The sequence below is a fragment of the Spermophilus citellus genome (genome assembly GCF_964194105.1).
Source record: "Spermophilus citellus genome assembly, chromosome: 5".
In the NCBI taxonomy this organism is placed as follows: domain Eukaryota; kingdom Metazoa; phylum Chordata; class Mammalia; order Rodentia; family Sciuridae; genus Spermophilus; species Spermophilus citellus.
In genome coordinates this window covers 54,077,139-54,104,342 of record NC_138186.1, presented here as the reverse complement: position 1 = coordinate 54,104,342, position 27,204 = coordinate 54,077,139, and the positions used below count along the sequence as shown (strand labels likewise).

The 27,204-nt window shown below is 33.9% G+C and overlaps 1 protein-coding gene across 2 annotated transcripts in view; it reads right to left on the bottom strand.

The window, feature by feature from the left end:
• Positions 1-27,204, bottom strand: part of ZFAND3 (zinc finger AN1-type containing 3) — a 328,897-nt gene that overhangs the window by 220,641 nt on the left and 81,052 nt on the right. For both annotated transcript variants that reach the window (XM_081293661.1, XM_081293660.1), the window contains exon 2: positions 11,001-11,041. In XM_081293661.1, coding sequence (XP_081149787.1) covers positions 11,001-11,041 — 41 coding nt within the window. The remainder of the gene's footprint in view (positions 1-11,000; positions 11,042-27,204) is intronic.

The window sequence follows — 27,204 nt, the reverse complement described above, 5'->3', positions numbered from 1 at the left end:
TTGACAAAATTCAGCACCCATTCAAAATAAAAACACTGGAAAAAATAGGGATTAAAAGGAACCTACCTCAACATCATAAAGACTATATATGAAAAAACCAAAGCCAACCTCACAGTAAATGGGGGAAAAAACTAAAAGCCATTTCCTTTCAAATCTGGGACAAGACAAGGATGTCCATGTGCCCCACTCCTATTTAATACAGTGCTAGAAATTCAAGCAGAGCAATTGACAAGAGAAGGAAATTAAAGGGACAAAAATAGGAAAGAAAGAAGTCAGATTATCACTGTTTGAAGATCATATAATTCTATACCTAGAAGATTCCAAAACAAAAACAAAAACGAAAACCTCCCCCAAAACATTGCTAAAGATAATAAACAAATTTGGCAAAGTAGCAGGTTACAAAAACAACATTTAAAAAAAATAGTTTTTAAATACTAACAACATGTCTGCTGAGAAAGAAATCAGAAAACAATTCCATTCACAATAGGCTCAAAGAAAATCTAGGAATAAATCTAAGCAAGAACATGAAAGAACTCTACAATGAAAACAATAGAACATTGAAGAAAGAAATTGAGGAAGACCTCAGAAGATGCAAAGACCTTCCAATTTCATGGAAAGCAGAATCAATACTATTAAAATGATCATGCTACAAAAAAGCAATATACAGATTCAATGCAATTCCCATCAAAATACCAATGACACTCTTCAAAGAACTTTAGAAAAAACAGTCCTAAAATTAATTTGGAAGAATAAAAGACCCAAAATAGCCAATGCAATTCTAAGCCAAAAAAGCAATGCTGAAGGCATCACAATACCTGACTTCAAATTATATTACAGAGCTATAGTAACAGAAACTGCATGATACTGATATAAAAACAGACACACAGACCAATGTTACAAAACAGAAGAAACAGAGACAAACCCACACAGATGGTGTCACCTGATCCTTGAAAAAGGAGCCAAAAACATACATGAGGGAAAATCCAAACCTTTTTAATAAATGGTGCTAGGAAAACTGGTTATCCACATGTACAAGAATGAAACTACACTCTTATCTCTCAATTTGTGCAAGAATCAATTCAAAATGGATCAAATGCCGGACCCAGGAATTAGAACAGAAACTATGCAACACCTACATAGGTGTTGACCCTTGGGTAGGGTTGTTGTGCAGGCAACAACTTTCTCAAGAGGATTCCTAGTGCTCAGGAAATAATGTCAAGAATTAATAAATGGGATGCTATCAAATTTAAAAGTTTCTGCACAGCAAAGGAAAAAATTAGGAATGTGAGGAAAGAACCTATCAGAATGGGAGAAAATCTTTGCTACTACTCTTCTGACAAAGGGTTAATATCGAGAATTTGTAAAGAACTCAAAACACTTTACACCAAAAAAAAAAAAATCAATTAACCCAATTAATAAATGGGAAAATAATTATACAGACACTTATCTGAAGAAGAAACACAAATGCCAACAAATATATGAAAAACTGTACAACATCATTAGCAATTAGGGAAATAGAAAATCAAAACTATGATGAGATTTCATCTCACACCATTAAAACTGGCAGTCATCCAAGAATACAAACAATAATAAATGCTGGAGAGGATGTGGAGAAAAAGGAACACTTTTACACTGATAGTGGGATTATAAACTAGTACAACCACTATGGAAATTAGTATGGAGGCTCCTCAAAAAACTAGGCATGCAACTACCACATGACCCAGTATACCTCTTCTCAGTATTTATCCTAAAGAATTGAAATCATCTTTACTATAGTGATACATGCATACCCATGTTTATAACAGCACTATTCACAATAGCCAAATTATAGTACCAGAGTAGGTGTCCATCAATGGATGAATGGATAAAGAAAATGCATTTTATATATATAAATATATATATATGTGTGTGTGTGTATATATATATATGTATATATTACAATGCAGTTTTATTCAATTATAAAGAAAAATGAAATTATGGTATATGCAGGAAAATGAATGGAACTGGAGACCATCATATTAGCAAAATCTGAGTCTTAACTCAGAAGATTAAGGGTCATATGTTTTCTCTCATGTGCAAAAGACAGAAAGGAAAACAAAGGTGGGGGTAGATCTCCTAAAAGTCAAAGGGAGATCAATAGAGGAAAGGGACCAGAAGGTGGGAAGGGAGAGGGGAAATGCTGGGAAGTGATTCTGGTCAAATTATGATGTTATATTGTGTGCATGTATGAATATGTAACAACAAATCTAATCAATATGTACAACCATGATACACCAAAATACCAATATGCAGGGGGGAAAGGAATTACTCTAAGTCTCTATTTTAGGTAGAACCACAGCCACAGAAACACACACACAAAAAAATCTAACAGTGCTTTCCTAAGCCTATCATTCATTTGTCCATATTCCTGTCAAGCCTAATTCTGATGTAGTATTAGTCTACTGAGAATACAAAACACAAAAAGTATTAGCATTTAATTATTATATTGCTTTCACAGAGGATTTTCTAATTACATAAAAGAAGACCAACCATACCCAACTCAAACTGTTCACATAATTAAATCTCCAACTTCTCTGATAAAATTGAAGCACGCTTCTTACATATTTCTTTCTTTCAAAAAAATAGCTACATATTTGAGCAATAGATTGAATGTTATACTCCATCTCCAAACTATGTCTACCCAGAATCTGTGAACGTTATTTGGAAAAGAATTTTTGAAGATGTAATTAAGGATTTCTAGATGAGATAATCCAGGATAAGGATAAACCCAAACTTCAATGACAATTGTCCTCAGAAGAGACCAGAGATGAACAGAGAGAGATAGACACAGGGAAGGTTGCTAGGTGATAATGAAGGCAATGATTAGAATGATAAATATATAAGCCAAGGAATGCCAAGGACTACTGGCAAAACCCGGAACAGATTCTCTCTCAGATGTTCTAGGAAACCAACCCCTGCTGATTGATTGATTTCAGACTTCTGGCCTTCAAAACTGAGAGAATAAACTTCTGTTGTTTCAAGTCACCAAGTATGTGGCAATTTGTTATGGCAACACTAGAAAGCTAAGAAAGATCATGTACACTATAAAAATCAATAAATACTTTAAAAACTAGAAAAATAAATAGAAGCAGACATTCAAATATTTATAAGTAGACACTCTAACACTGTAATATGCCCCCATTGGTTAATTAATCCTGTGTATCACTATTGCGAACAGAGCTATAAATCATCATATGGGCAGAAATTAAGCCAACTGACAGAACAAACTGTCATCAAAGACTCAGTAACTACTGGCACGTGTGAGGTCCTGGGTTTGAGTCAAAGTACGAAAAAAAAAGAAAAAAGAAGGAATAAAACTAAGTTAGTAAACCATATGTGCTGGCACATACCTGTCATCCTGAGATGGCAGGAAAATTGCAAATTCCAGGCCAGTCTTTGCAACTGAGAGACCATCCTTCTCAAATTAACAAATAAAAAGGACTGGGGATGTACCTTCAGTGGAAAAGTACCCCTGGATTCAATCCCCAGTACCAAAAAACAAAACAAAATAGTAACTACTAAACTTCTTCTACTTTTCCTATAATATTCTGACACCTGGTCACAATTTTTCTACTTAGGCCTAAAAGCATTTTGTCTGCCATTAGAAATTCTACAATTATTTCTGACATAATTTCTATAACATCATAATCTTCAACATGGTGCTTCATTTATTTTGACTAGCACAATAATTAGCCAGATAATTTAAGAATGCTTTTTAGTAAAATAGCAGAAAGGGCTACTGAAGTCCCTCACTGATAATCATTTAGAAACTTCCTGATCCAGTCTTGTCTTCATTTGAGAGCAGAGAAGCTACCCCACAAACAACAGGGTTTCTAATACAGAAAGCAATCTTAAAAATATACAAGTAACTGTTTAAAAAACAGAAAATGAGGGCTCACAACTGTGGTATGAAAACAACTTAAATGCCCATCAATAGGGAACTAGATTAAAATTTCCGAGTACATTATAATGAAGTTACTTGGTGAGGCCCAAAGCAACTTAGAGAGAACCTGTCTTAAATAAAATATAAAAAGGTCTGGGGATGTGGCTCCTGGTTAAGCACGCCTGGGTTCAATCCCTGATACCAAAATATCAAATAACAAACAAACAAACAAATAAATAAGAAGCGCGCAATTGCCATTCTTTTGGGAAAGAGTGATTTGAAAAATCAGAAAAGTCTGACAAGTCTATAGATTCCACAATCCTGCCAAAATCTCACTCACTGGAGTAGGTAATTTGTTTTTTAGTAATATTACTGTTGGGTGCGGGGTTCTTGCGATTTCCAAAGGAAGCATACATAACAACAGGAGCTTAACATTTTTTCAAACTGTTTCTCTTACTGTAGATGCTCTCAATTCAGCTGTAACCTACAACTCTTCCCTTTCAGAAGTGATGGTATCAGAGCACTTCTACTCCAGTCTTCAAACAGGGAATGGAAGCAGAAAAGAGATTAGTGTATAACTCCAAGCATTAAGAGTTGCATATTCATGAGGAAGTTTTAATTTAGTTGCTATGAAACAGGAATCTGTTACCATCTTCTGAAAATTACTATGAAACTCAAGCCAATCAGAAGAAAATGTTTGCATTTTGGCTTACTTACATTTCACCCTATGCCCAGCACTGCTTTATCACTTTATACCTTGGATGTCAACATTTGATTTCCTATGCACCAAGCTACCATTAACTTTATTTTGGGGCTGGGGATGTGGCTCAAGCGGTAGCGCGCTCACCTGGCATGCGTGCGGCCCGGGTTCGATCCTCAGCACCACATACCAACAAAGATGTTGTGTCCGCAGAGAACTAAAAAAATAAATATTAAAAATTCTCTCTCTCTCTCCCCTCTCTCACTCTCTCTTTAAAAAAAAAAAAAAAAACTTTATTTTGATTATTCCAGAAAGAAACTAACCATTTCAAGAATATGTCAAACTTAAATACTCCACCTATACTTCACTTTTTAAAAATTTACAATCTGTACAATAACATTGATAATCCTTAAGCCTAAAAATAGAGACAAAACTAAAATATACATCTCCTTAATTATTCCTATCCTGAGACTATCAAAATTAAGTTTTTCCTGTTGTATCTTCCAACTTTACATCATTGTAGTACATGCGTATGCATGCGCGCTCACTCTCTCTATATAACACACACACTATATGTAGTCTAATAAAAACGTGGTGCTAGCCATGTGCAGTGTCACACACACCAATAATCTCAGCTATTCGGGAGGCTGAGGCTAGGAAGATCACAAGATTAAGGTTAGTCTCAGCAACAGCAAAACCCTGTATCAAAAAAAAAAAAAAAAATCAAAGGTGCTGGGGTGTAGTCAGTGGTAGAGCACTCAAGTTCAATCCCCAGTACTGAAGGAAAAACAGAAACAAAAAAACCATACATGATACTATACATACTGCTTTGCCATCTTCTTAATCAGCATTTAATTCACATCCCTATGTTATTTTTTAAGGGGGGGGGTCTCTAAACTAATGATATGTTAAGAGCATAAATTATGGAAACCTCTTTGCAATAGTCTCTTTTAGAGAGAAAATTTGAGAGCAACAAACAAGCTTGGTAATTTCTAGACTGTATCCAAAGTATGTAGCAATAGGAAAAATGAACCCCCACTTTTAATACCACTTTTGTCATCCCTTAAGCCTTCCCTCAAAGTCCAATTTTAATTTAAAACAGTAACTATGTGACAATATTAAAAAATAATAAGTGAAAATGAAAATCACTACACAGAACTTATAGTTCTGCCCCAGTTAGCAAAGGCTAGTAGACAAAATAAGTGAATTCTAGCAACAGTTTCTCCAAAGTTAAATATCATTTTAATAAGTACCTGAGAACAGATTTCTAAAAAAAATAAGTATCCAACTGATTCTAGAATCATACTAGAATACGCTTTCTTATGACATGTAGTGTTTTTTTTTACTATAGAATGTTTTATAAGTAATGAGACACAAAGATTATCTTCCCACTGAAAAAAATAAACATGAAGTTATACTAAAACTAATTTTCAGGAAATTATACTTCACTATTAGCTTACAACTTAAGAGATGTTTTATCTGTAATTTTAATGGATACATAGGATTTTAGTTGTAGATGGACACAATATCTTTATTTGTTTATTTATTTATTTTTATGTGGTGCTGAGGATCAAACCCAGTGCCTCACATGTATTAGGCAAGTGCTCTACCACTGAACTACAATCCCAGCCTTTATCTGCAGTTTTAATCAATCAACTGATAATAGACCTCTTAGACCTTAGTTCTTCTAACTATATACTTTACAATAAAATCAACACAGTGATGTATAAAAGCATTTCTTTTTAAAGGAACCCATAAAAGAAATGGCCTGCTTTGGGTTTTTAATAAAGTACTTTTGTCTTAATCTATCAATGTTAGTATAAGCTTTTTAAATAAATTATGAAAATTGTTTAAAATTAAATACATACAGAAGTCCAAAGGACCAAATAACACTTTGTACATTAATCATATACTAACTGTCATATGATAAGCATCTGTCATAAGCGCTACTCAAAGAATCTTTCCTTCCTTGGGACATATCTTTAGGCTCACACTCCTGAAATATAAGATTATAGCTACTTTTAGTCACTATGCTCTTCTGTCCCCCATAATAAGCATCTCTAAGGATAGTATCCAGTAGAGATAACACCACATTTCTGCAGGAATTACTTCAGTTAGTTCTTAAAAAGTTTCAGTCTTTCCCACTTATAATCATCCTATTTAATGCCTGGCCAATTGTGAACTGGGTACTAAATGTCCCTAAATATCAAAGACTAGTTAGTACTAAAATTGACAAATTCACAAACTAAGTTTTTAACCAAACTGGAAATAATGCTATGAAATTGTCGTTTCTACCTGTGGAAGAGACAAGAGTACCCTTTAGATGACAAGCTTGAATTTCACATGTATTGCAACACAGAAGTAGGCTATCAGGAACTTTCACATAGAAATACAAATTCAAACTAGTTCTGGGTGCAGAACTGACAAAGATCACAAGAAATCAACTGGTTAACCCCTTATCTGAACTTAGAAAGGATATATTCTCTATTTTACCACAAAGAAAACAAGATCCCAAGATTTCCCAAAGCCTTCCTTCTACAATTCAGTGGTTTTCCAATTTTTTGAATAACAGTAACACATACATATTTACATCACAAATCCTTACATGTGCTATTTTTATTTACATATATGTGAATTAGCTTCACAAATTAATTAAAATAATTTATCCCCTTACTCTTTGCTGATATTTGCTAATCAACTTTTTGAGCTACTAAGCATGAAACATTAAATTGATTTCTCTACCCATTAAGGAGTGACAATACCCAGTTTAAAAAACTGTATCAGAAGGTAGAGTTTCAACAATTAAATTGTATTCACCATAACTATAAATACCACTGTGTTGTCTTTCTATTGCATACATTTACTGATTCTTAACGTTATACACAAAACAACACAAAAATACTTAAAGAAAAAAAAAAAGGATAGTATGACAAGTAGAATCAAGGAACAGAAAAGCCAAAACTAGGCCAAAAGAGAACCTCAGGCTAGCTTTAATAATCAGAAAGATCTGTAGTAAGATCAACTGATAACACATTAAAGAATGTTTAAATGCTACCATTTTCAAAAATTCCATCAAATATACTGTATTCATCAAATAAAATGTAAATCTGTTAAGCAAATCTTTTCTTTAGTAATAATATAAAAATAATTAACACTCTCAGCTGGGAAGAATAATATATCAACTTAAAGGTATGAGACCTTACCGAAATTGCAGATGTTTCTGGTTTCTCCTCATACAATCATCTTAACCTTGAGAGAGATATACCCACATTTGTAAACTAATGTTGCAAAAACATTGTCATATAAGGAAGGAAAATACAGAACATGCAAAAGGGGGACAATTAGGAAGTTTGAAAAATAGCAAACAGGAATTCTTAAAGAAATTGGGAAAAAAATAATATGGTAAAATTAACTCTTCTCTTTCCCTCCTCTCCCCATCTTTTTGTAAAAAACTAACAGTATCAGGAAAAAAAAAAAAAGAATACAGAGCATTTTAAATCTATTTTCCTCAAATCATAACGCTCTTCCCTAGTGTTCACCAAGAATACTGCCTTTAAAATCCTAGAGATCCTGGCATAGAAAATCTTGAAAAAGTCTAGAGTTGAGGGAACTTTAAGAAACAGGAATACTATGCATTTATGATCAAACTAACTTTAAATGATTTTATCCTTTAAATGTTAACAGGGGCAATACCAGGGTTCAAGTTAAGTACGTCAAACAATGAAAGTAAAAATAATACCCTCTCATTTCAAAGAGAGGAATTTTAGTTGAGCTGTGACCCTTTAGCAACTTTATCCTGGTTGAACTCTTCTACATGTATAAAAATGTCTAACACAGTCACATCTCATTCTAGCAATATTAAGAAAACACTATTATTTGATATAAAATTTGCAGTGGATTTTTTTTTAAAGGAAGACTAGTTCTCTGTATACTAATTTCAATTTGCTTACTCCCTTCCTCTAAACTCACACAAGCCCAGGAATCTTTTATAAAGAAAAGAGAAAAATATCAAAGTGAAGATGGTCAATGGGAGACATGTGTTCATTATTTGGCAGCATATCTCATATAACAGTGATCAGCTGATCATACACTAACACCCAGTTCCTAACCCACAACTTTCTATCAACAAAACTTTAGACATGTAGCTTCTTCTCATTTCACTCAACTTTATGTAAACATGATAATAAACTCATTTTTCACCATACAGATTTATTTTGAAAAGAAGTCTTGAAAAAGCTGTTTAATTAGCATATTGACTAGTATTAAAAAGCCATTTTTAAAGGGATTTTCCATCTTTTAAGATATACTGCACATTTTATAATATACTTTTTTAAAAGCATTTAAGATCACAGTGGCTTTGGCCAAAGCTATCTTCTTGTTGTCTTGCCCACATCTCATTATTTTCTACAACAATGCATTCACTACACTCTTGGTATTGTACGATAAGACAACATCCACAGATGTATTTTTAAAATTTCATCTCTTTTCTTTTAAATTTCAAAAAGAACAAAAAATGATGCTTCAGCAAACAGGATATTCCCAGTCATTCCTTGTAATTGTTGGGGGGAGAAGGAGTAAAGAAATAAAGAAAAAAGATGTGAGATACCTTCTTCAAAGATACCTAGCTAGCCTTCTCCCAAAGTTAAGGTTTACTAAATTATATTAGAGAAAAGATACAGTCTACTATACATTTTGACTGTTACTTTCATACTTACTGTAAAGTTAAACTCTTATCAGTGAGGAAGCATTTCTTCTGACCTGTAGTGCTTTGATAAAATCCAAAACTTACCAATGTTACTTAAAAAAAAAAGAAAAAGAAAAAGAAAAAAAAACTATTTGACAAATTCCAAACTGAACAAATAAAATTGCTAGCTTCCCCAACCCTCCCAACTTCTTCTACCTATCCCCTAGCTAGGCACAAAAGGTCAAAAACTCTTAAGATTATTTCTTTGCTCAAAGAATATAATCAAGAGAATATGAAAACTGTTTCTCTCTTTTGTTAAACTACTCTGAGTCCTCCTCAACTAGGCTTCAGTCTGGACCTATAAAAACTAAATAAAGATTCAAATACAAATGAATTCATCCACCCTTGCCCCTACATTAAAAGACTTTAGTAAGCACTAACATACTAACAGCCAAAAGTTGCATCCTTAGGATGACTCTAGGCCTCCTTTAACATGTCTACCCCTTTATAAGCTCAAGGTTGCCAAAAGAATTTACTGTTTGTTCTAGTCAAAACTTGAAGACAGGTCCTTCTTAGAGCTTTAACTGAAAGGGGTTTACAACTGTGAATCCTTCCTCTGTCAGTCTGAGATACATGTTTCTCCTCCTACAAAACTGAAATGTCTTTCTCAATGGCCTGAAAGCTACTATTTTAAAATATAACCACCAAAAAGGATAAGGTTTCTTTATCTCCCAGTCTCTATAGTAAAACAAAATCTTAACTTTGATAACTACCTAACAGCTAATAGACACAAATGGCATGACCAGCATATTTTACCAACTCTTTGTAATTTTTTCACTTCTCTGAGTCTACAAACACTCAATTCATCTCCTCCCTACTCTCATTCTCCCTTTAGAAGGCCTATCACTTCTGTGCAAATTGAAATTCAGTTCAGTACATATTAGATTTTTCTCTATTGCAACAGTGTGTTGCTGATTATCTTTACCATTTTAGTGTCTAATTTTGCTTACCTTTGACAAAATGAATAAAGAAGGAAAGTTTAACATAATTAGTAAAAATTTGGCTATTTTATATAAAATCACTAGATAAAAAGTTCTTTAAAAAAAAAAACACTAGAAGAGGATCATAATTCAAGGAATCAATCAATCAGTTTGGGGGGGGGGGCTAGAAAAGGTCCCCAGCAAAAATCAAGCTCCAATCTCTCATTCTATAAATGATGAAACTAAGGTCCAATAAGATTGACTTACCAAAGGTGATTTCAATGAGGGATTTGATTTTAGAAGGGGCTAACTCAGCATGATTCTCTGACTCCAACTTGAAAATATTCTTCCTCTTGTATTCTCATTGATAAAGCAACATTCACCATTAATCATTCAAAACAAGATCAGAGATGAATATATATTATCTGCCTAAAACACACACATTTTTATAATTCCACTGTACACCAACAATAATACAGGAAAGTTTGGTTCAAGTAACATGAAATTCCATTTCACTCAGGAAAGACTATTTCAACAGTCCTAGGCAAATATATGAACCGCCTTGATGAGAAAAAACTGCTTTTACACACAAGTTTAGAAAACAAACTCCCATGCATAAATATGAAGAGTGCCAAATGATTTAGATAGTCTTAAAAATATTTGCCAAAAGAAGAAAAATAAAAATAAATTTTAAAAACCCTTTTCTGCACTTACCAGCAAAGCATTTGGAACAGAGATTCATAGTCTTGCTGGACCTGGGGCAAAAAAAAAAAAAAAAAAAAGAAAAGAAAGAAAGAAGAGCTAAAAATTCTGTATCAATCTAATTAAAACATAAGATGTTTGAAATGTAGGCAAAGAATTTCCTGACCAGACAGGAAACTAATAAATGAGTAACAAGTTCCTGACTAGCCACCCGTCCCCACAAAAAAACCAAACAAACAAAACAACAAAAAGTAAATATACCATTTGGTTTTCGCTTTTTACCTGTGAGTTAACCAATGCTTTACTTCATTTGCTATAACTAACAGCTCGGGCAGCAATAACTTTGGAAATAACATAATATGCCCAAAAGATAGCACAGGATTCAATGTGTCCCACCTACCCTCTATTCATACTCATTTGATTTCTGTAACATTATTAGAACTTTTTTTATTTTTGGTGGGGGTGCAGGGGGTTGAACCCATAGGCACTTTATCATTGAGGTATATCCACAGCCTTTTTAATTTTTTTTTTCCAGACAAACTCTAAGTTGCTTAGGACCTCACTAAAGGCATGTACCACTGCACCTGGTATATTACTTGAACTTTTCTCTCTTTTTTTCTCTCATTAAAGTTCAGTTCCTAGTCACATTACAACCCTGTAGTTTAAAATTCTTCTTTAGATGTTCTCAAATTATTTTTCATGCCCTTTCATCTTTTAACATTAACTACAATTCATTGACTACCACCTTGAATGGGCATTTAACATACATTATATTTTTAATCTTCCCAAGAGATGAGTATTACCATATTGCGTTTCTTCTAAAATGCATTTTTTGTTTTGTTTTGGTACTAGAGATTTAACCTAGAATCACTTGCACTAATCTACTTCCCCAGCCCTTTATATTTTTTTTTAAACAGGGTCTCACTAAGTTACTGAGGCTGGCCTCAAACTTGTTATTCTCCTGTCTTGGCCTCCCAAGAGGCTGGATTACAGGCATGTGCCACCACAGCTGGCTCTAAAAAAAAATTTTTTTAATCACATTACCATTTCTGTAACTAGAAAATACTTTACAGTTGGCTATATTATGAATAATTTAACAAGGGAATGTTACCACCCATCTCCTCCAAGGTGTTATTAAGCTGAAGAGTCTTAGAAATCAAGAACATACAACCTGAGAGGTTACCATCTTGTCCGACATAATATAGCTGGATAATTGCAGAGGGATACCTGGCCTGGAGTTTGAGCTACCTCCAAAGGCCATCCAGTCTGTTCACAACACACCTGACACCACACAGCAGACCAGGGACTACAAGCCAGGTTGTCAATAAGGACTCATCTGTTGAGTTCATTTCCCTGCTATTTCCTTTCTTGATACTTTACCAAGTGGACCCATTCTTACAGCTCCTTCTTCTAAACACATCTTTAAAAAAAAAAAAAAAAAGGATCTTACTGAGCTGATTAGAGCCTCTGTTAAGTTGCTAAGTCTAGCCTTGAACTTGTGACCTTCCTGCCTGAGCCTCCCAATTGTCAGCATTACAGGTGTTGGACCACCACAGCTGGCCCAAAAACCTCTTAGAACCCTCCATGGTGAACAAGCTGACCTATTTGCAGGTTCACTCCTCAGCAACTCCACTCCCAATAACTGAGCCTTCAAGGAGAGTTGTACCTCCTTGCTATTTCCTTTCTTGATACTTTACCAAGTGGACCCATTCTTACAGAAGAGTCAACTTTCTTACAGAAAGTCAACTTTCTTCTTGCCTATGTACTAAATTTTATAATTATAGAAAGTCTCCTTCAGGAAGTATTTCCTGATGACTATGATTGTTTTCCAACATAATGAAATCCAAAATCTAACTGTCACTGTCACAGAGTGCACGATGGGGTGGGGGAATCTATTTCTCTTTCTCGGAGGAAATGCTACGTCAAAAAGTGAATTTTTTTTTTTTTTTTAGAATTTTGCTTAATATACATGAAGGGCAATGAGGAAAATCAAGTATCAATAAATGGATAAAAATGAATAAACAGATAAAGAGATGTGTTAATGGTATCAAGTAACATTTGTTACATGATTACTATATGGTAGGCATACTACCAGATGCCTTCAACTGTTTTACCAAGAAGGAAACAGAAGTTCCTAGAAAGTATATAAATTACAAAGATTACAGAAACAGTAAATGAACAAATCTGGTCTAATTCCAAGCCCATAAGCTTCTTTTCACCATGCAAAACACAGGCCTCTGCCCCAATATAGAAGCTGGTGGACACACAAATCCCAAACTAATAGGTTTTGAGAATGGTCCCACAGTTAAAAGATTTGACCTAATCAAGTCAGCTCCCTGAGATAGGAAAACCTCTCATCTGGCAGAAGCTCAACCCCCATCCTCCCTCCCTTACTTACTTACACACACACACACACACACACACACCCCTACACTCACAATCATTTCAGTTCCAACACAAGGAAGAACTAAGGTTGAAGGAATTCCTTTGTTAACTAGAACTCCCCCTCAGAGAAGCAGAGTCCTATATGATATTTTACTATCTCTAGTCCATGCAGCGTCCCAAAGAGCCAGAGGTAATTGGTACAACACCTTTGCTGCTCCCTACTGTGCAGCAGGAATCATGGAAAGCCTGCAAAAAACAACTGAGGGCAGCTCAGATCCAAGTGTGCCAGTTTTAACCTGGTTTCAATCCCTGGTAGCAAAAAAATAAAAAATTTAAAAATTGTGTTTCACAAAGCTGTTAAGAAAAAAAAATAGCAAAATAGCATTTTTTTAACTCTCCTTGATCTCTTTTCAGATAATGTATTTAAAATACCCACTACTTATATAAATGACATTCGTTTCATATTCTGAACAGGAAACTTTCAGTAACATACTGATCAACTGGGTTATAAAAGAACTAATACAGCAGATATTATTAATCAAAATATGCTTTAAATCTAAAATAAACCAGATTTTGGTTATAAAAATAATGGGGCTGGGGATGTGGCTCAAGCGGTAGCGCGCTCGCCTGGCGTGCGTGCGGCCCGGGTTCGATCCTCAGCACCACATACAAACAACGATGTTGTGTCCGCCAATAACTAAAAAATAAATATTAAAAAAAAATTCTCTCTCTCTCTCTCTCTCTCTCTCTCTCTCTCTTTAAAAAAAAAAAATAATAATGGTCATTGCTGAACAATGCCAATTTGGATCACAGGGATCAACAACAATGAAACCAAAATAACTGGCAGAAACTTCTGAAAACTTTGCTCCTTTCTCGTGTTGTACATGTGAAACCTGAAGCTAACCTCAGGCATCCAATACCCACATAAAAGTAGTATGAACAATTTGCATAGTCGTGGGACAGAAAACAGTGCTTTCTATATGAAAGCAAGCATGAAAGAGAGATATGATTCTTCTTTGTTCCCACCACTATAATGAAACTACTCTTGAGATCTCTAATAGCTTCTATGTTTCTAACACCAATGTGTAACAGGTTGAATAATGACTACACAAAGACATCAAATCCTAATCCCTGAAATTTGTCATCCCTAGAAGTTACCTATCTAGAACAAAGGTCTTTATAGATGAATTAAGAATTTTGAATGAGGAGATTGCCCTGGATTATCCATGTGAGCTCTAAATGACATCATTATGTGTTCTTGTAAAAGTGGCAAGAATGTTCTTGTGAGTTGAGAGATATGCACAGGAGAGGTGATGGTATAAGATAGATGGAAACAGACTGAGATGGAAACAGACTGATATGATAAAAATCACAAATTCAGCAGAGACGAGTGGGGTGGGAGAAAGGGAGAGAAAAGGGAAAATGTATGGAAATAGAAGGAGACCCTCATTGTTACACAAAATTACATATAAGAGTTTGTGAGGGGAAAGGGGAAAAAAAAACAAGGGAGAGAATTAAACAACAGCAGATGGGATAGAGAGGGAAAATGAGAGGGAAGGGGAGGGGGGATAGTAGGGGATAGGAAAGGTAGCAGAATACAACAGTCATTAATATGGTATTATGTAAAAATGTGGATGTGTAACCGATGTGATTCTGCAACTTGTATTTGGGGTAAAAAAGGGGAGTTCATAACCCACTTGAATCAAATGTATGGAAGATGATATGTCATGAGCTTTGTAATGTTTTGAACAACCAATAAAAAAATTTTTTTGATATATCTACTCTGCAGAATATAACACAGGAAGAATAAAGTACAGACAGTCCCCAACTTACAATGGTTCAATTTAACAATCATTCAACTTTGGTGCCAAAAAAATAGGTCTTCAGGAGAAATCATACTTCAGATTTTAATCTTTTCCAGGTCTATGATTATGTTGCATATTGTTTTACGCTGTTAGTGGCATAAAACTACAGCTTCCAAAGCTACAGGCACACAATCACAAGGGTAAAAGTATATTATGATGCCAAGCTATGACATCTGGCAGATAGTAGTATTAAATGCATTTTCAATTTTCTTCAATTTATAATAGGTGTATCAAGATGTAACCCCATTGTAAATCAAGGAGTACAAAAATATGTTTATACTATACGATATAATTAGGATTAAAAAAAAAAGCTGGGACTGGGGGTGTGGCTCAGTGGTAAAGCCCTTGCTATATTCCACAATATTTATTAGGTTGCCTGGGTTCAACCCCAGCACTACAAAAGAAAAAAAAATGCTGATATATCTATCTGTGTGAAAAATTAGAATTGTGTTAATGTGTTCATGTATGTGCCCAGAAACAAAGGCTTAAGGATGCATGGAAAATTGTTACCAGTGATTGTCCCTGGGAGAATAAGAATGTGGGGAAGGGCATTACTTAAAGAATTTTTTTTCCCTAAAAGATTATGAACCATTTTTACAATTAAAAAAAAAAAGTTTTACTCCTGGAACTCAAAATTAAAGTGTATTTGATGAAACAGATTTGAGTGGAGAATGTAAACTATAACTCTGATAATCAGAAATATGAATATAGTCTTGATACTTAGCTACAATAACATATAATTTTCTGTTTAAGCACATTTTTTCTCTCAAGTTCCACATTTTTTACTTTTAAACTACCAAAAATAACAACTCCTTTTTGGAGATAGTTAAGATATCAAACCTAAAATGGAAAAATCTGGCCATGTAATGATAGAAACAAAAACAAACAAACAAACAAACAAACAAAAAACAAATTCAGGAATACTGGGGGTAGCTAGCAGAGGCAAGGAATGGATTTTCCCTTAGAGTCCCAAAGGCAGCCCTAACAGATTGTGTAGCCTGCAGAACTTTGAGAATAAATTTATTTTGTTTTATGCCACTAAATTTGCAATGATTTGTTATATCAGCCTCAGAAAATTAATACACAGAGTTCTCTGATCTCATCTTATTTTTTCTCAGCAGCACTTCACAAACCTTATTCTTCTTTCTAAAACATGCTCTTATTTTTATTTTAAACTTGTTGTTATGGTTTGGATATGAGGTGTTCCCCCCAAAAGCTCATGTGTGAAACAATGCAAGAAGGTTCAGAGAAGAAATAATCAGTGAATTAATCACCTGATAGGGATTAACTGAGTGGTAACTGAAGACAGATAGGGTGTGGCTGGAGTAGGTAAGGCACTGGGGGGCAAGGCTTTGGGGTATATATTTGTATCTGGCAAGTGGAGATCTTTCTCTCTGCTTCCTGATCATCATGCGAGATGCTGCCATACTCTCATGCCAAAATGTTTTGCCATGATGTTCTGCTTCACCTTAAACCCCCAAAAATGGAACCATCTGTGTGTGGATTGAGACCTCTGAAACCAAGAGCCTCCAAATAAACTTTTCCTCCTCTATAGTTGTACTGGTTGGGTCTTCTTCACCAAATGACCAAAAAACTGACTAAAATAGTTGTAGATGAACACAATACCTTTATTTTATTCATCTTTCTTTGTGGTGCTGAGGATCAAAGCCAGGGCCTCACAGGTGCTAGGCAAGCACCCTTCCACTGAGCCACAACCCCAGCCCCAAACACACTCTTCTTTTACCTTCTTGTCACTTGGGTCCTAAATCAAATTTACCCTCCCTCCTACCTAATTTTCTTCCCACCTCGCTGTCCCCTTTCAGCCTCCCTTACTGGTTCCTCCCCCACTGCCAAGACATTTATCTGGAAGTCCCATGATTCATTCCTCATAAGCTCTATTTCTCATCTGGTGATCTCATGCAATTCCATGGCATTAAATATTGTATCTTTAGACTAAAAATTTACATATGTTTACCTTCGATCCCAAACTTCTTCACCTTGCTGCAAACTCACATATGTGCCTATTTGACATGCCAACATGCAACATGAGGGCAAACACAGAATTTCAAATTAGAATTCTCAAACTCTCTTCAAGTTTCACACACTTTCTTATACACCTTTATAAATGCTAACACCTTCTTCCCCCAAGCCGCTCAAATCAAACTCCTTGTATTCCCTTCTTTCCTTCAGTTTCCCATGTACAACACAGCAAGATCCACTCTTCTTGCAAAAAGACTTGAAATCTACGCACTTCCTCTTCTTCTCAGTACTTCTACTCTGGCCACCACTAACTCTCTCCTATGCCATAGTTAATGACTTTTAACTGGTCTCCCCATTCCCATTCTTGACCTTCAACAATGGATTTTCCATACAATAGCCAGGATAATCTTGTAAAAACAACTTAGATCTTAACACTATCCAACAATTTCCTGTTGCACTTAGTGTAAAGCTCAAACTTTTTACCAAGGACTAGAAATCCCCTTGTGGTGTGACTCTGCCAACCCTATTCCTTTCCATTGTTAACCATCATTTTGTCCTGTTTACTCTCCACATTCCAACCAAACTGGTCTTTTTTCTGTTCCTAGAATGTGCCACAGAGCTTCTGTCCATGCTGTGGCACATTCTCTATCTCCAAATCATTGTTAAGGCAGTCTCTTTTTGTAATTCAGGTTCTAGTTCAAACCGCTTCAGTATCCTTCCCTTGACCCAATTTAAATCAGTCCCTCTTCTTTTCTCTCACAGCACATCATTCTTTGATATCTCACCATTTGACTCTTTGCTTGCTGACTACCTTTCACAACTAGAAGATGAGCTCAACAACCCTCTTGGTTACTCTTATTTTGTACTTAATAGGCATATCTGCTAAATAAAGAAAATAATCTTTTTTTCAGAGATATGAATCACAAAAATACAAGTAAATTTTTAAATGTATTTTGTAGAGATCCTATGGCTGTCAACTTATCATCGCTCAGGAGCTCCATCACAACGAATTTCATAATTAGTAGAATTATATATCTTGACATGATTTATCATTCAAGAGATAACAGGTGGCAGACATTGTAGAAAGTTAAAAAACAGTTTAATTTGTTTATCCTCTCTATTTAATAAATAATTAATGCTATTTGCAAATATATTCTCCTTATATAGAATACAGAAAAAGAACAAAAACATTTAAGCATTAACTGAAGATCACTTACAATTCTACCTCCCCAAAATAAGAACTGGTAACATTTTGAAATATTTACTCATTTTTATAAATAGATATGCATAACTCAGCTTTTATTATATTTATCAGTATTGGTGAAAATTTGTGGTATTTCACAGGTATTCATTTTATTATGCTTTGTATTATATATTATATGGTCATATATTTTCTTTTGTATATCAAAAATTAAAAGAAATGCATGATAAAAATATTTTTTAATTTTAAATTTACACTTAATATTTCTTGTGCCATTCTTCAAGAACGTTTTGTTGCTCTAGAATAATTATATAATAAATAACATAACAGATATAAATAATAATAATCTAGTACATATTAATACTTTATATATCCAATATAAGCTTGCAACAAAAATAATCTTTTCCCTGAGTATTTATTTTTCTTAATATATGTTGCTACAGTCAGCATTTATACACAAAAATCATGGTCATAAATGTGTCCGAATGATTATCCTTAAAACTGATTTGAAAAGTAAAATTTACTAGATGAAATGTATGATTTTGTTAAGTACGGCTAAATTTTGAAAAGTTCACATAATGTTTTCCCATACACCCTTACCAACATTCAGTATTTTCACTTTCAAATCTTTGGTGGTAAAAATTGTTATTCTGTTTAATGGTGTGTCTTCTTGCTTTAAAAAAAGTTCAATTTCACTCATTTTTAATAATGAATAATAATTCATCACGAGGAATTTCCATTCTTAATTTCTTAGAATTCTAGAAAAGTCCTATTAAAATATTTTTCTAACATAAACAAGACTATTATCTATACCTACCCAGAGAAACACATGCATGCCAAACCCACAGAGAAGCTGTTTTAATATAAATATAGAAATTAATAATCCTGTCATCCTGTCAATGTTCCTCAACATCACTCTTTTTTTCCCCCTTGGGCAGTAGAGGAAGAACCTAGGGCATAAGAATAATAAAGGAGAATAAAAAAGAAAAATCAGTACCAACACATAAACATGCCAACTCTTCCATTTGGTTTCTTCTCTAGATTAGACAGGGACCTTTAAAAAAAAAAAAAACCTAGACAATGAGATTTACTCCTTTAAAATCCTGTGTTTCTTCTTAAAAATTCTAATTTCTATAAAAGCAAACTAATCACAGTTCTTAAATTCCTTTACTAATTCAGGAGGAGGGAAGAAGAAAACAGGATAAATCAACAGAAGGAAGGAGAAAGGGAAGAAATAAGGGGTAAAGGGGGAGTTGCAAAAAAAAAAAAAAACAAACTAGACTGCATCCTTCACTCTAAAACCATTTCAGTTGCCTTAGAGGTAAAATTAAAAGACTAAAGACCAGGAACAATCTGCCTGACACCTAACACATTTACAGTCAGAAAATCTAAATCCCTACACAAGCTAGGACACAGCAAACAGCTCTACTAAATATCATTCTCTGCTCACCCCAAGCAAACAAGAAAAGGGCCAGTTCAAATAGATGACATCCTAGCTGAGAATGACAAAGGAGGCTTTCAACAGTGCAACCAGCTTGTCAGAACTATTTCACATCACTCTAAATCACTCAGACAATGTCTGCAAAGTTTTTGTTTTTAAGGGAATATTAAAAAGGAAAAGACTTGTTAATAAGAGGGACTCATTTTTAGAATGTACTAAATAATAGGTTCTAGAGTGTAGCAGTATGAATCACTTTAAAACTGCTTATTTTCAAAAGTAATTTCACCATAAAAATTTAGATTCCAGGTGGGGTATTGTGATTAGAATTTCTTTAATACTGTACACCCAAATCGAGGAGGCCAGATCACAGGATATGCCTCTGGTTTTATGTATTTTTAAGTTCTTACACTAAAAATATAGAAATGTAAAACAAGTCGGATCACCTGTGGTTCTATACACATTACTAAAAGCTTAGTTCAGCACCATCCAACAATTATAAACAAGATGAAGCATGATCATCAATAATCAAAAGAAATTAGGATTTTTAGCATTTGAAAGCGTTTGTGTAAAGGGAGGGAGGGAATACAATGAACTGAACATATTTCAAATATTTTCAAAATGCTTTTTCCACAAGAGAAATTTAATGACACTATCAATTCTAGCATACCATGTATATGCAATGGTTATGACCATCTTACTAGTTATGCCCAAACATAATAGATTTTCGTTCCCAAAATTATCAGCAATTGCTTTACAATGAATCATTACTTTACAATGGACTCCTTTAAGCAAGCACTAATTTATGCTAAATATGAACACAAATGGGGGGAGGCCTTCAAAAAACTGAAAGTAAAAAAATCAGGCATGTAGTCATGCCCACAGAGATGGTATTTGGGGTTTCAAAAAAGGAAGACAAAATCAGAGGAATCACTATCCTAAGATCATCTATTCGATAAGGTCTGTGAAAGGTCTGTGAAAGACCTGAGATGGCAAAGTTCAGAAACACTGAAGTCTGGAAGGACATCAAGCAACACCAGTGTTGGATGTTTTGTCAAAGGCATTACACCAAACAAATCTTAAAAGGAGAGAGTTTTAACATAGACAGATACAGTGTAGATATAGATATAAATAGATACAGTTTAAACATAGATTTAATGTTTATTTCTGGAGAGTAATCTCACCAATGCCATCAATGGCTCCTTTGAAGATCATCTAGAAAGCAATGGAATAAAAGCTTTTGAATGCTGTCAGAAGATCATAAATGACATCAAAATTATGACCACTCTCCTAAGGTTACATCAACAGATACTTATGGTTTAGGATAAAATTTCAAGTGACAGCAACATTTACAGATTTTAAAGGTTCAAAATCTATTCTTTATCTTAGAAAATGTGCAAGTTGAAACAATAAGTGAATATGGGATCTTTTTAAAAAACATGGTCAATAACTTTAAAAGTGATTTTTAGCAAACAGTAAAAAGTGATGTCTACAAAGATGTGGAATGTCTGAATAAATCTGTTCGTAAGTATAGAAAAAGTAGTATTTTAAAATTTTTATGAGGAGCATGTACAAATACTTCTATAATCAGTGATGTTAAACATGCAGTTACCATTGGGATAAACTGGGTGAACAACTGTATGTGAAATCTGTATGTGATCTGCACACATGTGAGCTATATGTTGATGAAATTTAACTATTTAAAAGTTTCTATATTCAACTTAATGACACTATCAATTCTAGCATACCATGTATATACAATGGTTATGACCATCTTACCAGTTATTGATTTCTCAATAAGAACATTTTGTTCTTATTGAGAAAACAAAGACTGCCTTACATTTTGTTATCATATGTAAATACATGATCTTTTAGGAAACTCAAACTCTGTATTAGAGTAAAACTAATGCATAGCAGAATTCACGTTTATAGTAGAGAAAACAGGAGGGAAAAAAGTTCATTGCTATCAGATATAACTAAAGAAATCAAAATATACAGTTGATAAATGTAGTTTCATTTATTCCCATCCATTTTATAAAAATATTTTTTCAGAATTCTTTATCAATTTGGGAGGGCACTTTCTGCACTGAGGAAAATTTTCTGTATCTTGATCTGGGTGATGATTACATAGGTATATACATTTGTCAAAATTAATTTACACATTTAAGATCATATTACACATAAAATACAGTTCAATCACATACTTTTGGTACAAAACTACCCTGAAAAAAATTTCTACAGTACTTTAGATAAGAGCACTATTCCAAAGGCATTCTTCATGTCTCTATGAAAATACGTACAAGATTACCAACCACTCAGTATGAGAGCATAAACCTAAGAATAAACTGAGAACAAAACACATATGAGAAATAGCATGAGGTATTCCCTAGCCTTGTTTTCTTACGGCTAGTCATGCTGCTTCTGCAAATGGATGGGGTTAGATGGTTACTACATTTATGGAGATCAGAATGCTTTTCTCAAAATAGGGGTCAAAATAATTAAATGGCCATGAAACATTTGCAATGGATTAAATACACTGAAGAACCACTTCTTCTACAGCAAAGCAAAGCTCTTTGCATTTTCATCATTTTTACAACAATGATTACACAAAAATTTTTCAAGAACTAAATACACACTTGCCCTACCCAGGTGAAAAATATTTTGGCTTCATCCTGATGAAATGTGCATTTATGTACTTTTCTTATTAAGATAATTCAGGCTTGTGAAAGAGATATTCACTTATCCATACTTATGCAAAATCAGATCAAAGGCAGAATAATTTTAATAAAAGATGAAAACTAAGCCTAAAGTATTGTTATTAGATTTTTCTTTGTCAGAAAATGAGTCATAAACCTGGAAGATGATAGACTTATAAGCGGTTCAAACCACAGGGTTAAATAGTTCTATGGCTGAGAAAAAGCAGCACTCGGTACTTTCAAGCAACTGGAAAACATTCAAGGAAAATGGTATCTTACATGACATGACATTTTCATTTGTTTCATTCAGGTAAAATACAAGTGCCAACAGAATATCTACTAAATATGAAGGCCAAAGCAATAGATACAAATATACAAACAAAAGAAGATTTTAAATGTAATGTCACTGACATTAAAAATAAATGTCATTTAAACTTCAACAGGACTTTTCATTTGCTCAAATTCCAAACATGTAAACATTAGATAAGTCTACTAGAGCATTCTTAGGAAGACTGTGAAAGGATTGAGAGGATATCCACCTTGGAACATGGTTGAAAAATGATAGTAGAGGAGAAACTGCTTTTCTTATTCCCACTCCAATGCTCACTGACATATAAATAACTAAAATTCAAAGTTCAAAATTTCCATTTCCCGACTAGTTTAATCATTCTTCACAAAAGGAAGATTGGCTAAAATTTGCAAAAGAAAATTCTCCATGTCATCAATCTGAACTATTAAACTTAGAGCAAGAAATGAGAACCAGAATTAAACTCAAGAGTATATCTTTTTTAATCCCCTTGTTTCACAATCACCAGAGATTCTACTGGTTCTTTTTGTATATTTCAGTGCTTACCATCCTGAATTTCTAATTTCTTACTTATACCACTCCCATTGTTGTAGACTCTTTTATAATTCTGTCATCAGTCTAAAAACACAGGCAGCTACAGGGGTAGTGGTAATTGCAATAGCCTGACAGTTTGTAAAAGTGTGGCTTGAAACGTGTAATCCTGGCTCTGGGGTTAAAATAAAGTGAATTACTTAGATGAGTGACCTCTAATATTCTATGAATCTATGATCACACAATAACATAATCATATATAATTTATTAAGAGAACTACTAACTCTCCTTTGTTATTTCTAGGCTAAGTATCTGCAAAAATGGTCTGGCACAGTTCTACTTTCTAGTTTTTCAAACTGCTCATTCTGGAATATTTTTCTGAGATATTCCTCATATGTTTGGACTGTGAAGGTCTAATACTAAATATGGTAAAGTAATGGCTTTGTGATTTCTGTAAGCACCATTTTAATTATGATTAAAAATGCAAAGTCATTATCTCCTATACCAAATTTCTACAGCTGGTTACTTTCTTTAAGATGATTATCTTGTCCTGATCCAACTGCATGTCATACTGTGTATATTCACCAACTTTCTAAACTATCTGATATTCTAAATTTCAATCCTGTTTTCTATTATGATATTCACAAACTTATGAGCATACTGTGTGCCACCATGTAAGACTGTGGAAATATTAAAAAGCATAAGGCTCCAGACCCATCTGACAGAATTCAACTTAAGAGTATATGGTTCCATTCCCCAAGGCTGAGGGCTAGTACTGAACCATGGCTAATTACTTTAAAAGGACTCATACTGTTGGGCCAGTCTATTTTCATAGCCAGAGAACTTGCCACCTTTCACAAACATATGGTACCTAAACCACCACAAGAAAAATAAGATGAAAGGCTATAAGCTGGCAGAACACAGACCCAAGACCAGAACCTATAATAAGGTGATTTCTATAGCATCATCCGCTTTTTAGAAAGAACACAGAGAGAAGAAAAAAATACTTAAGTTTTCTTGACAACCTCACTCAACTGACTACATTAACCTATGCTCATGAAAACGGACTGACATAACCAAAGCTTGGCAAACAATCTCTCAGACAGCAGAGCTATTTTCCAATTTGCAGGCTCATTTCTACTTCCACCTGTTGAGTGAATGTCTATCAAAATCCAGAGGGGGTTTTTTGTCCCCAAATATTTCTTTGCCATAATTAATTATGTCTATTTGTTTTTTACTGTAATTAGTTTAATCCGCTAGAACTTAAACCAATAAATGCAAAAAGAAAGCATTATTTCTATGAAATTCATGTTAATTACTTTGAAGAGATTAAAAGATTAAAAAAAAAGATGCTGGCAGATAGGCATGGCCAAAACAACTTAATGACTAAGGAATATATCGTAAAAATCTAGAAAGATTATGCACAGCAAAGGAAACAATCAAAAGAGAAAAGAAACAAATAATGGAAGAAAATATTTTCAAACCATACATAGGATAAGAAGTTAATATCCAAAATATGTATGAATCACAACAACTCAATAGCAAGACAACAACCAGGTTTTAAAATGGGCAAACTTAAAAAGGCATTTCTCAAAATATCCAATGAGTATAGGAAAAAATGTCCAACATTACTCATTATCCAAGATACGCAAATATGGCTATTATTAAAAAGTCAAGAGATAAGTGAAAGTGTTGGTAAGGATGTAAAAAAAAAAATGAAACTCTTGTATACATTGATAGGAATGTAAATGTGACTGACTATAGCTAGTGTGGAAAACAATGGTGAGGTAATGAATTTGTTAATTAGCTTACTTTAATCATTTCATAATGTATACATGTGTCAAAATGTCAAGTAGTATTCAATATATTTAACTTTTATCACATTAAACAAATTTTTTACAATTTTAAAACTTCGAAAATCTAGGAAACATACTCTCAGATTGATTCACAGATGGTTTTAGTCTCTAAGTTAATAAGTCCCAAGAAAGTAGCCAAACCACTTTTTTAAAGAAAGTCTGAAGTTTCTTTAAAAAAAAAAAAAGTCTTCAGTCTCAGAATTGAACCTAAACTGGACATTAATTAATTTATTCTTAGGTACCTATGTGCCAGTTATAGAGCATGATTAAATGAGTTAACCATTTTAAACTACTATGTGTTTCATAGTTACTGACTCAATGCTATTATTATTGTCTGTACTTAACAAAGGGGGAAACTGAGGCACTTAATGTTAACTCATCTAAGTTCTCTGCTAGTAAGAAGCAGAAAGTAAGGGTTCCAGCCTGGTCCTAGAGGCCATATTCATACCTACTGCGCTAAGCTATCACAGATGTTGTGTATTAATTGTGTGACTTATGCAGAAACAAGTGTATGGCTATGAAATCATTTCACTGATATGCAAATAAAAGGTCTTAGTCCTCATTTTAAAATGCAAATCATGTACATTTATGTTGTAAATTTAAAAATCCAAGTTATTTTTAGAACTCCATGCTTTAACACATTTTTTCACTTTCCCATCAATCTCATCAATCTGAGTAACAGACTTCCACTACATATTTCCCATGTTCTGGAACAGGCCAGTCATAAACACAATGACCGTGCAAATAACTTCACATCAATTATTGATATAATTGACATACCATATTCTCATTTCCCAAGGAAGGAAAGAGAAGTATTTACAGACTTAGTGTAACATCCTGAGATTCTACTACCCCTGACAGAACAGTACCATAGTATGAGCAGTTTCAGAAATACAGAGAAAAAACAGGCAACATCAAAGCTTAAAAAAAAAAAAAAAAAGTAATGAATCGTAAGTGAAATTTGTTAACTTTCAGAAGTAATTAAATCTGCTTTAGGGGAGTGAATTAACTGATATATGAGATTGGTTATTGTTGAGAAAGTCTTCTGAGTAGATTCTATTACTTTCTCCACCATTTTGATATGCACTAAACTGCAATCTAATATCACTTTAAAATCAAAAGCAACTTCTAAAACAAAATCTACCTCCACAACCCTTGCATACTACCCACAATAAATTCAAATTAAATTCCTCTCTGAAGCCTATCAAGTCAAGGAAGGTATGGGATGGATACATTTAGAAGGCAGAGAAACCTAAGGAAGACAATGCAGATTAAATGCAGAGGCACTTTACCACTGAGTCACATCCCCAGCCCTCCCCACCCCTTTTTTTTTTTTGGGGGGGGGGGGGACCTAGTCTCGCTAAGTTACTGAGGCTGGCCTCAAACTTGTGATCCTCCAGCCTCAGCCTACAGAATTGCTGGGATTACAGGCATGCACCTTTTCAACTATATAATTTTCAAAATATTCTATGCATCCCTGATGTAGCAATAGAATACTGAAACACTTATAAAATGTTACTGAAGAACAAGACACTATAATCTCAAACTTTCATCCTACAAATTGCTTACCAAATTCAAAAGTTATACCTTTAGAATGTGGCATTCAATACCTTAATCAAATTATCAAACTTTGCTATACAAAGTAGGGGACAACCTGACATTATATTCACTCTGATGTAATCCACATGTTTTATACTATAATAAAGCACATCAGGGATTTTTATATTTTTTCCTAGGTGTTTTTATGATTCCATGCTTTGATTTGCTTTTTCACTTCATCACTGATATATTTAAAATTATTCAACCTCCCATTAATGCTGTTTCCTTACCAAAACTGTATAACCCAAAATAAATCATGAGAAAGCAAAGAGGTAAATCTAAAATGTAAGATAAGGCCACTTCCAAACCTCACTGACAAGAAAAATTTAAAAAGGCAGAGGACTTGTTCTAGATTGAA